Source organism: Pleurodeles waltl, chromosome 4_2, assembly GCF_031143425.1.
Source record: "Pleurodeles waltl isolate 20211129_DDA chromosome 4_2, aPleWal1.hap1.20221129, whole genome shotgun sequence".
Classification (NCBI taxonomy): domain Eukaryota; kingdom Metazoa; phylum Chordata; class Amphibia; order Caudata; family Salamandridae; genus Pleurodeles; species Pleurodeles waltl.
In genome coordinates, this window is record NC_090443.1 from 130,368,844 (window position 1) to 130,381,236 (window position 12,393).

Genomic DNA, 12,393 nt, shown 5'->3' on the forward strand with positions numbered 1-12,393 from the left:
GTTCCAGTAAATGGCAGCTGTTTGGTCAGGAGAGTCTCTGAAAGCTAGCAGGGGCACGTGTCTTTGATCTCGCTTTTACGGTAGGGTTTGTAGTTTCCATTACTAAACATTTTGTGAGCTGCAGTGTTCCAATACCCAAATACAAAAGTTAGAAGGATAGACAGGGTACACAATCGAAACGCCTGCTTCTGCTAGGCAATGATTCACTGGTAACAGAGGATGCAAACGTACATCCGAAAAAGTTATGCACTGGCAATGGTAGCGATTTCTCACATTAGATTATACACTGGCATTATTGCCTACTCTGATGGGGGAATCAGAATCAATATCCTATTCCTCATCAGAGGAGGCAGTAGCTCATCTCACCCAGCACTATCCCCTCAAAGCATGTAGCAAGAATTAGGATGCCCTAAATGCAGAAGTCAATAGTTCATCTTTACCACTTATGATGAACTCAAAGGAGAAAGGATTACTTGTTCCACCACCAGTATGGCTTAAGAGCTAGGCATGCTAAGTTATGACACCTTATCGACATGCCAACGTTGGAAGACATGTAAAGGACACCTCATGTATGAACAATGACCTTCCCCAGAATCCGAAGCTGGCTGTGACATACAAGGCATACCCCCAACTCCGTTTACAGCCAACAATGAATACAGAGAACTCTCAAAAGATTCTCCTCAGACTAATCACCCTCACTTTGTTTAGCATTCTTGGAAAATCCAAGAATCCTCCTGAACACGGACTCTGTGCATAAGAATATAGAGATGAGGAGTCTTTCTACGTTGAGAGCGTTTCAAATAATTGAGCCTGGAACAAAGAGAAGTAAGGCTAAAGGCTCTTAGCACATGTATAAATAACTTTGGTTTTAGCGTCTTGTAAATATTGCTGACATAACCTTCGGGGATGTTTTGCTTGCCAGTCAGGGTATATAAGACACTGCTGAAGGAAAAGACTGGCCTGACTAAAAACAAACGCGTGGGCAAAGTCAGCAACCGAAGGAGAGTGGGAGGGGAGCAAATCCACATGGGACGGGTCAAAGTAGGAAGAGGAGATAGAAACGCAAGATCCAGAGAAAAGGGACAAAGCGCAGAGGCGGCACTGAGCTGAAACTAGGGGAAGGCACAGGAACACGCAGAGAAAAACGGAGGCGCAAAAAGATGAGAAGGTGATATAAAGTCAGTGACATGGAGGTAGAAATGGGACGAAAGAGTGGAGAGGATGAGATCATGGGTGAAAGGGGGCCTATCAAACGCGAGCAGAACTGTGGGCAGACAGAAGACAGAGAGCTCTGGGAGATCTTGCACCTTTGTGAGGAAGTCAGAGAGCAAGTCGTACCTATTACTCTCCTATAGTACTATCGAGTAACCCAAAGTACGATAATAAAACAGGTATTAGGAGCTCATTCCCCTTTCTCGACTTCAAGAACTGGTGCCCCCCAAAAAAACTCACCCTCCTTAGACATGCCGACCTCAAAACACTTCTGCAGTCGGCAGTACTGACAGCGGTTCCGTGTCACCTTGTTGATCTGACAGTTCTTGTCCCGGTGGCAGGTGTAGACCATGTTCTTTTGTATGCTTCTTCTGAAGAAACCCTGGAGGTGGCGGCAGGGAAGAGAGACAGGGCGGATGAGAAAGGGGTCGACATGCCTCGAGAGAGGAGACGTTCCTGGGCAGATCAAGCAGGAGAAATGCGAGTGTAAAAGCGTGACGCAGGTACAGCCAGAGAGCATGCGCGAAGGCTGGCAGCAAAGCAACACAATCTGTGCAAAGAACGCGTAACAAAGCACCCCGCTTACCTTGCAGCCCTCACACGAGCTTACTCCGTAGTGATAGCCAGACGACTTGTCGTTGCACACGAAGCAGGGCTTGTAAACCCTGGGTGGAGGCGGAGGGGACGGCGAACTCGGGACCATCTCTTCTGAGCTCGTGCTCTGCGTCTCCACAGCTGGGAAGGAAAAGAGACGCTGGTTTTAGCTCGCATCGACAAGGCCCCATTTTCTGACAGATTAAAACGTGCCCCGACACCGGGTACTTCAAGTCCACGATGCCATCCCACCCAACCCTGTGGTACAGTTCTGGATCAGATAGGTAGAGCACAAGGCCTGGGGTGCGACTGGACAGTAAACCTGTGGTTTACACTGTTTACCCATTTTGAAAACGTCACATCGAGGTCCTGCATGAAGAGATGACTCAGTTCTGAAGAGTCAGCCAAGCTGTGCAGGAGCGCGATGGGCCTCCGCCCAGCCGCTCATCACAGGAAGCGCCAGCCATCGGCTCTGCAACTAGAGGCCTGCAGTGACCTCGCCAGCTAGCCACAGGCTCTCGCAGAATACAAGTCTCCAAAGAAGGTACAGCAAGTACGTCTGCCTGTCTGGCTGCCAGGCGGCTATCCAGGTCCTGGGGCAGAGGGGAGTGCTGACCCCAGCCGTCTTCATGCAGTCTTTACCTCCTCTGTGTCCCTGGGCCCTGAATGCTGTTGGCTGCAACGTTACCAAGGCTCCGTTAGTTTTTATTTATTTTTATTTTGTGGCTGTGGTTAAGCAGTCACTGCTTATTTAGAGGCGGTGTTGAGAGAACTGATACGAGATACAATGTAGCAGGGAACTGCATTTAATAAAAGGTTGATTGCTGGTGTGTTTTGAACACATAAAATAGAAACACCTCAATGAAAACCAAACAAGCCAACAACAATCAGTTTCTGAAATGCAGCCCAAAACGCTTTTACCTACTAAAAAAAGGTAATATATTTAAGACCCAGATTTAAAATGTTGAATAATATCCTAAGGCATTGCTTTTAGGACCCGTCCTGAGGGCTTAGTTCTTCAGGCAGTTTCCTACCAAACAAGACACTGAATAAAGAGGTAGATGGCATTTTCAGGTGCCAGCCCACTCTGGCACAACAGTCTGGTAGAGTGTAAGATATCTCAGCAGGTTCGCCTACTGCACAGCAATTTTAGGACAAAAGTTCAGCAAAAGTAGCTTTAGTTAAACTGGCAAAAGACTGAGGCACTGGGCTTTTCTAATTAAAGTCCTTCCTTGACTTGTGGTTGTGAACTGCCGGATAGATTTTAGGTGCCAGTAATCCCAAAGTGGTCAATTGTAGTTGGATTGTTTGTGTGCTTGTTTGTGACTGGAACCTAAAGCTTAGGTTCGTGGTAGCAGGCCATCTATACTTGGCCGCTGTCTTGTAACAGGCTGGTTGAAGTTTATTTTCTAATACCAGGGTATCTGAGTCCTAGGAACCCAGATTAAGAAGAGCACTACCAGAACGCTAAAATGGATGTTCGCTCAAGAACTGTGTGGCAGTGCCCAAGACAAGAGTTTGAATGACCCAGAGACAAAGGAACACACTTTCCAAATGCCAGAAAATCCTCTGTAGATCCAACAACTGCTCCCGACCTTGAACCAGAGATTCACCAGACTGAGTTTGTAATGAGGTTCAGATGTCTCCAGGCACCCATACAGTTGACCAAAGGTACCTCAGTCTTCAATCAGAGATGGGCGAGCCAACAAATTAACAACCAGAGCAGAGCCAGGGGTTTGGCTGTGGGAGCCTGTGCTTGAACCAAGCCCTGGAAAGGTTTTGCAAGTAAATCATGCAACAAATAGCATGTATAAAATTATAAGGGCTCTTCTGTAAGAACTATATTTATTTATCAAGAGAAAGCCTTTTACCTAGGTACATCAGATTATATCGCGGCATTTGGAATGGTTGAATAAATTTGCCCCATTTTTAAACGTAGCGTTGGAAGCATTTCTGCCCATCCCTGCCCCAACTACAACAGCATTAGTAAATCAAGAGGCAAGTCAGTTGTCAGGTTTACCCTTAAAAGTGCTAAGGTTAAAACAAACAAAAGGTGGTTTTGGAACAGCGCCCATCATGAACTTGCATATCTGAAGGTGCTCAAGATTTAGGAAACTCTGTGAAATAAATTATGTGCTTTGGGTCATACAATTTTCGAGCATGCCAGCCGAGACGGATTACTGGTTTTCAGAAGTTCAGCCTCTAGATGGGTAATTATTTATTTCTTCTGTTTTATATCATGGAGGATTTAGAGCTCCTCAGGGTAAATGTATGTGGTCACTGGTGCAGAGTAAGCTTATGAGCCACAATCAGTACTCCAAATGTGTTCGTTGCACTGTCAGACATTCTTCTAAACAACCACTCCATCACTGCTTTTTTTTTTCTCTGTAGATTTCATAGTCTCAAATGGCTGAATGTGCAGGTGGTTCTAGCCTGGCCACTGGCTACTCTAAGAGTATGATTATAGTCCTTCATGCAGCTCTTACAGTAGGCAAGAAGGTCAGTCCTTTCATACAAAGCATCTCCTAGCTTGTTTATAGGTGAAAGTGTTGCAGCCCTTGTCCAACTACAAAGGAATCCTAGAAACAGATGAACAGACAGGGCCAAGTTCGGTCTAGCTCTTCAAAGCATCAGGACAAGTGGGTCAGTGTTTCTTCACTTCTGTTGGAGGTGGGCATTAGTCGAACTCCCATCAGAAGTAAACTTCTATCACATCACTTCAATACAAACTGTGTGGGTGATGGTGACTATTAATAGACCCTGGTTCAATCATTCCCTTTTACAAAAGAGTTTATAGAGTAGCTCAGTTTGCTAACCATACAATATTTATGAATGGAGATTTAAAATCTGGACACAATAGGCAAGTAACCCTAAGGTACCAGACTTCCTGAACCATCTACAAAAATTGACTCAGTAGATTAAAGTCAGTCATGCAGAGTAAGAGCCTTATAATGGACTGGGTTTTAACCAGTGAACTATTAAGTTCTGATTTAAAAAAAAAAAAAAAAAAAAAAAAGTCGGTCTTATAGCCAAAGCTCTGGTAACATGTAACATAGAACGTTCAGTGTTGAAGGAAAAGTCAAATATGCCATTAAAGAAATGAAGTCATAAACATTCTCATTAAAGACTCATATCGCAGCACTCCGAGATCATAGAATATCTAGAGATAACGATACCTAGCATTATGAAATACTTCAAATGATAAAATATAGTTAAAAATAACTTTTAGAAGAGCACTTTGGGAGGCAAAGCATTCTCACAAATGGGAGTCAAGTTATGGAATCAACTTTAACAATCTGATAGATAAATAATTTTTCTGAAAAGCTTTTGGCAAAGAAGAGTTACGAAAACCTCTGCGTAAGAGTTACGCAGGGATGAATTAACCAGCTTGCTCTGTTTGTGTGCTGAAAGCCTGATGGCACCACTAAAGGGATCCGTTGCCCAAGGAAAGTGGCACTCATTGCAAAAAGGTACATTGAGAAATTGAGTGTTCTGGATGCCTAGACCATCTATGATATGGAAGCATAAATAGAGTATCCAAAGGAAAGGTAGGTGCCACCCTGGCCAGAATGCATCATAGAAGAATACTCAACAATGCAAAACAAATTGGTACAATAAGTGTTCATCTACCTCCGCTGTAAGAAGTAACATTCAAAACACTCGAGTAAACCAGATTTAGGCTCTGACACCAGACCAAAATTATTTAGTAATAAGCCCATCACATTTACATTTTATGAATCAAAGTCTGGCCTGCAATCTCACTAACTTCTGCCACCCAATAATTTGTATTTTGGAGCATGGAAGAAATTAGCACAACACCAGGGAGGTCCTTCTCTAACACCAATCACTAAGGAATGTGGGCCAACATTGGTCAACACAGTAGCCAAAATACCTACAATTATTTGAACACTATTCTAATTTACTAAGCCTTAAGTAGACATGGATCACCTTTTTGCTCAATAACACATTGATTGATCCAGAAGGATAGTCACTTCTATGGCATTACTCAAAGAAGTCAGTGAAAAAATATTTACCAAGGAATCATTCTATTATCTTGAAACTTTGTGTTTCAGGTCAGTCCGGCTTTAGTCAGGTTGTGGTACCTGATCCATGCAGCTAGATGCAAGGAAATAGATTTCACAGTGGCGGCTCGATCAGTGGTATTTCTGGCAATATGGGATAAATTCCCTGCATTCGACATGGTGTATTGAAAGATTTTTTGCCATTGTCTGCAGTGGATTTTCAGTGCAACTAATGGATTGTTTAAGTTCTAATGGCTTGACAAGTAGGATTTAATGGGTAAACCAGGAAGAGCACTTACTTATGCCATCACCTTTAATTTTTAACATTCTCTTGAATACATTTTTATCAACAAAAGGTAACAGATTTCTCGATTTCAGGTAATCTTTAACTGGATTCTGGATTTTTCAAACAAAAACACAGTCACTAAAAGCTGAATGAATCAAAACTGGTCACCACTGGATGCCAATAAGATCATAATTACATTGCTGGACCATCAAGTAACATTAGTTAGGCTAAATAAAAACTCCCTAAAACTGAGCATAAGAAATGTTTCAAGCAAATTAATTCTCGAACGGTAAATGACTTGATGTTTACTATGATCAAAGGTTAACTGTGGAAGACTAAGCCAATCTTTTATGCAAAGCCTAGATTTCACGTAAGGGTTCTTGCCAAGTTAAGAGCAGGTCGTAAGCTACAATATTAATGTCAAAATATAGTTAAAGTCATTGGTTTTTTTTCTAAGAAGAGCGCTTTACAAGGCAAGGTAACCCCAGAAATGGGAGCCCAGTTATGAAATTAGCTTCCATTCCACAGTCAGTCTGTAAGACAAATAATTTCCTCTGACCGCTTTTGGAAAAAAATAAAAAAAAATAAAGGTTACGAAAATGGATGAATTAACCACCTTTCTCCACTTGATGCCTGATGAGGGTGTTCTTTGAAAATGGAGGCTGTCAGTGTACAGGGGCACTGACTGTTTGCAGCCTTTTCCATGAAACTGGCACAGGGAAAACCTGGTTTTGGACTTCATTTGGATGTAAATATTGTTCCCAAATCGAGCATCTAGAACAGGTGTCCCATACCAGTCAACTGGGAGCTACCAGTGGATCCCAGACACCTGAAGAGTAGCTCACTGCTTGTAGTTCATTTTTAATTAGGCAGAGGGTCACCGTTTTCCTTTTAAAGTTAAGGGAAGGCTGTCTCTATTTAACATTATTATCATCAGGCTGCAGGTGGCAGGGCCTGATAAGGAGCAGTGCTGGAGTCAGATTGATGACCCAGGTCACAGAGGTGAAGAACTGAAGCCCTAAGCTATTTAACTCTTACCAGGTCAATATTGGAGGTGGGAACAAAATGATGTTTCTTAATGCTTTTAAATGGAAGAAAATCAAAATGAAAAGTGTTATGATTATGTGAACTTTTCATTTAAATTTTCTCAATTTTTTATCAAAGTGGTGTATTTACAAACAGCAGGCCTCTTGTTCCCAGTGGCGCACTGTGCCATATTTATAACTGAGAAATACAGTCTTTTTTTTTTTAGGCGGGAGAAGATTTAAGTGCAGAAAAATGTTCCACGTTCTGAACATTTTTGTACTTTATATTTCTCCAATTTAAAAAATGGATGTATGTTTGTGTTATACATGTAAGGGTGCCAAATATGGCGAAAGTTATGTCCTGTGCCGCAAGTATATACGGCAGTCTGTCAGTTACCCACGCACATATATCTTATTCTTACGCACACATGTTCATACATCCCTAAAGGCCACGCTCTCACTGACAAACATGGCAGCCACTAGTCAAAGTATTTGTCCACACCAAAAGCTCTATGGACATTGAGGCTTATAGTCAAGGAAGCCGGGCGTGAGGGGTCTGGTGCTAAAGCATGACTTTTTTTGTCTACAGAAAAGAAGAAAGAATTGTGTCCCATTATGTGAAGCACATCAGCTCCGGGTGGGAACCAGGATGCCTGCCTCCCTCTGGAGAAAACTAAACTGCCCTAAGGCACCAAAGCGGTCTATGGTAGCTGAGGAGAATATGACTGTAAATGCAGATCAATAGAATGGAGTAACGACCCTGCCTGGCAGTCATACTTACCATGCACCACCTCAATGGTGCAACCACTAGTACTCCCTAGTTGCAGCTCCCTCACCTCACACTGAACAGGGAACATGTTTACATCAAGACTAGCCACTTGAGTCACTGTCATGAATCTGGTGTTTGTAAAAGCTAACTGTCCCCATCTGGAAATCAAGGTTCCCTGACACTAACCAGTGTTGTCACATGGTCTAGGTGTACCCTCGATCTAAAAAAAAAAAAAAAAAAAATATTAAAATTCTGTAGCAGTAGATCGATCCAAAGATATGGGTCATATGAAGCTCCAGAGTGTTCGGAGAACTGTGGTGCTAAGCCAATGGAAAATCCAACCACAAATGGGAGAGTCCAGGATAATCGGGCCACTTTTTAGGCTGATTGTCCAAAACTCAAACGACAACCTCCATAGTACCAGCACACCGCTAAAAAACTTTAGCCACGACATTGGGAAAATTTAATAGAAACACTGAGTACCCCATTTTTATTTCAGAAGTTTGTTTCTGCTGGCAGCCACAGCACCAAAACTTCCAGTGTTGTCTAAAAACATTTTACTTTTCAATTGAATGATTCAGATCTGAGCTTGAAATGGAATTAAGCATAATTTTGTGTTACTCTGCTTTTTATACGACTTACCACCTTCAATTACTGAGACCATGGCTGCCTAGCCACTGTTACCATAGGAATGTAACTGAAACTTAGTACTATTTAATGGCTACATCACTAGTGCCTACAATTGTGTATCAGTGGGACATCATGCATCTTTGAAACTACAAGGTGCTCCCTAAAACCAGAGTACCTGGGACAAACCCTATCCCAAAGAGAAACAGTTGGATAGGCATGTGCTAAACAGAACCCAGTGTAGTGAAAGCAGCATTCGATACCGCAACAGAATCAGGTGGCTCAGAAAAGGACCAAGAGGTTCCTTTGGCACCATTTTTAATAGTGGTAAAGCTTTGGTCACTGGAATTATGTAGCAGGAGAGAACCAAATCACATGGAAGGGTTGACTAAATTGGGTGGCAAGAAAAACAAATTATGTGACATTATGCAGCAGATTTTGGGATAGTCTTACTTCATTATGTCGTCATTTTTACAGAGGGTAACACTGTCTGGACCAATATGTTTCACCTTATTAGTAACAGTTTATTACCCAAATACAGTAATAGGTAATTGAAAGAAGACTAGTCAACCTTGGTGAAGGGCTTTTCACTGAGCGAGACACTTTTTAATAATTTTTGATCCGTTTGACCAGAAACAACTTTTTGTTACTAACTGCAGATTATACAATAGATGATTAATTATGTGGCACATCCCTAATTATTTTTAAAGTGCCGCAGCTGCAGAATTGCATAATTCCTGTGGCCCTGGCCCCATGTCTCCGTGATGCAGACCCAAATCACTAGAAACTTCTTCTGCAGAAAAGCAGTTTTCTGAGAGCATCAGACTCAAATGAGACATGATTATGGGGGCTGCTGGTTGTTGATTGATAGCCTCTTTACCAGGCCCCCTCCAGACACACTGATTTCCAGGCCTGCAGCGGAGCCCTTCTTTCAAGTAGGCCTGGGCAGAGTTTTGCTATGTGAAACTCCAAGAATTGCCAAAAAAACTCCACCGTGCTACGGAGTTATGCGTAGTTTGGGTAAGTCGTGCTGATTTTCAGTGCCAGGAGTTTCTCCTGGGCTGTAAAATCAGCACCACGTGGAGTGCCAGAGGGCGCTAACTTCTTTCTGCTGCTCGAGTAGTTTTTCTACTCGAGCGGCAGCTTTCTCACTGCCTGTGTTCAGAAATCTTGCTTGCCAACATAGAGATTTCATATGGCGGAGAGGAAATCTTCGCCCACCCCTACTTGTAAGGCGCTCTCTGATCTGGGGCCGAAGTACTCGATTTTGGTGGACAATGGATTTCTGCATCGGCCTAGATATGGACTAGGGCCAACAGGCGAAGAACCTTGGGGTTGGGGCAGGGGGGCGAGTAGTCCTCCATTGCCCACTTTCATAAGGGCATTGGTCTTTACCTTGTAAGTCCGTAATTGAGGGCCCCTTTAATTTATTATCCCTCTGAAATCACACAGGGTCCTAGAAAGTCAAAATGCCATTTGTTTCCAATTACAGCACTGCCCGAAATAACTAGAGAGAAACAAACACAGCCTTAACCCTAAAATAACCTCTCCACTCGCACACTGCCAGCCCCCCCTGCAAGGCGAAGAATGGAGCGAATGTCCCCGGGCACTGCTTTCAGTCCCATCTTTCAACACACATTGAATTTCCTGTTACAAAGGCCCTAAATACCTCATTCTGGTCGAAACAGGTTTGAAGAGTTAAATGTCTCCTGTAACCCAATCCTCTGCCAGGCCGAGCCCCATGGGAGGGAGCCCGGCTTCCTGCTCTCCGACTTCCCCTCTCTGCTGCCAGCCCCAGGGCTGCCTCTGGGTTCCCAGCCTCGGCTGGCATCTCCTGCTTGTGCTCGCCCCGCTCCCTTCCCGAGTCCTTGTTTTAATTGTCCTTTCTCCTTTGAGCAGTTATTTCTCAATCTTGCCGCCGCGTCCCTTGGCATTTTCGTTCTCCCTCTGTCCTTTCCTATTTTGTTGGTCTTTTTGCCTGGTTTGCCTCTAGCACTTTCCCTTATGTTGCATTTGCGCCACTTTTCCTCCTCCCGGATTTGTATCCAGATACACCCCCTTATTTTTCATGATTTTACCCCGTTTCTCACGGCGGTAGAACCTAGAACCCCATCTTCTCAGTGGGTGCCTTCTCCTCCTGCCTTAGTCCCATGGTTTTGTTTTCTTTTGCCCAGCGCAGAACACCCTCTCCAGTCTCCTACTCTCGGTAATGTGTTTTATCATTCAGCCTGACCGATCTCTATTTCCGCTTGATTTGCTGCACAGCAGCCGAACCCCCCCCCCCCCCCCGACCTCCGCCCCCCCGTCCCGCTCCCAGGGTCCCCACTTGTCACCGATTTCTGTACTGCCAACACACTAAGCACTAAGCAGCCTTTATGCGGCTAGTGTTTGTCTTGGATTATACTCCCAATATGGAAACGGAGCGACTAGAGGCACCAAGTCGTACTTTGTATGACAAATGTTTTAAATGCCACTATTATTTCTGCCTACGTTGTTTTGTTGCAATTCGATGCTTTTAGCCCTTTGATGGCAACGTTCGGCCTGGATTATGGGAGCACTCACTCGTGCACTATTGTGCTGGAACCTTTATGGGAAAAAGATGAAAGATTTGTGGGGGAAAAAGATGAAAAAATTGTTAGGAAGCAAAAGCACCCTTGGCAGAGACCTCAGCTGACTCCCTAATGCCAAACAGGAGTCACTCAGATCCGTGTGCCTTAATGAGATGTTTCTCCCCATTCTCGGGGGGTCTCTCACTCGGGTGGTCATTTATTTTACAGCAGATGAAAGCTCTAGTGTCAACAAACCCAATCGAGTGCCAGTAATCGAATATCGTATGCCATCCCAGGCAGCTCACTTATGCGGAGCATGCCATCACATACCGTCATGGAGTGAACGGACTTGCAGGTAGACAAGTACATCGATGGCCCAGTGCCTAATTTAAACCGGTGGTTTCTGATGGGGGCCACCGGCACTCATTTTGGGGGGACCAGCACTTATCTATCCGCATATGACATTTATAAGAGAACCGCCCCCGGGCTTCTGAGCAGAAGCCTGGGCACCGATCGCATTATTTCCAAGTTACAAACCGTTTAACAAACCGAGACGGTGAATGCGTGCTCAAAATCCGAGGCTGGTCGGGCAGCGAGTCTTAGCCAGGGATCCAAAGGCGCCCTGGGCAGCGACCCGAAAGAACGTGGGGGCAAGATATGAGGGATGGCAGTGCAAAGAGGCAGAGTCGCCAAGGTAAGTAGGGGCAAACGTCTGAGGCTGGGCAGAGAAGCCCTGCGGCGTAGCATGGCAAGGCGAGGTCCGAATCCACTCGCACCTTTTTCTCTGGCTCATCTGCGGGAGCAGAGGCTTCTGGGTATTCCGTGAAGCGTTTAGACTTACCCTCGGTTACCGGCACCTTGGGCCTGGGTCTAAACCCTTGAATATAAATCTTAGGGCTTTACTCTGGCACATATCCCTCAGCATCCCTCCTGCACACTGGTCCCTTGCTGTCAGTCCTCACTGCCGAGGCTCTCGGAATTCATTCACACACCCCTAATACGCAGTCACCGCGGGCCCTGTACAGCTGCTGTTCACCTTAATGCCTCCCAGAGACATTGAATAATCACAAAATGGCCCCCGGCGGGAGAGGGTTGACTCGCACTGCAGCACACAATACCTGCTTCATTTACACCTCTCACAGGGAGACAATAGGGGATTTTGGAAGACGATCTCTAAACAAACAACCCTCCCCCACTCTCAAAAACGCATACCCCTCCCCTACTGAAGTCCCACCTGGAGAGTTTCAATTTCACAGGAGAACCAGGACAAAGGCCATGGGGGGAGAGGGTTCAGGAACGGGGTGAGGGG

The 12,393-nt window shown here is 44.6% G+C and overlaps 1 protein-coding gene across 3 annotated transcripts in view; it reads right to left on the minus strand.

The window, feature by feature from the left end:
- RARG (retinoic acid receptor gamma) overlaps positions 1-12,393 on the minus strand; it is a 321,589-nt gene that overhangs the window by 53,996 nt on the left and 255,200 nt on the right. For all 3 annotated transcript variants that reach the window (XM_069230945.1, XM_069230946.1, XM_069230947.1), the window contains 2 exons: positions 1,799-1,947; positions 1,453-1,594 (listed from right to left, as the gene is read on the minus strand). In XM_069230945.1, the coding sequence (XP_069087046.1) occupies positions 1,453-1,594; positions 1,799-1,947 (291 nt within the window). The remainder of the gene's footprint in view (positions 1-1,452; positions 1,595-1,798; positions 1,948-12,393) is intronic.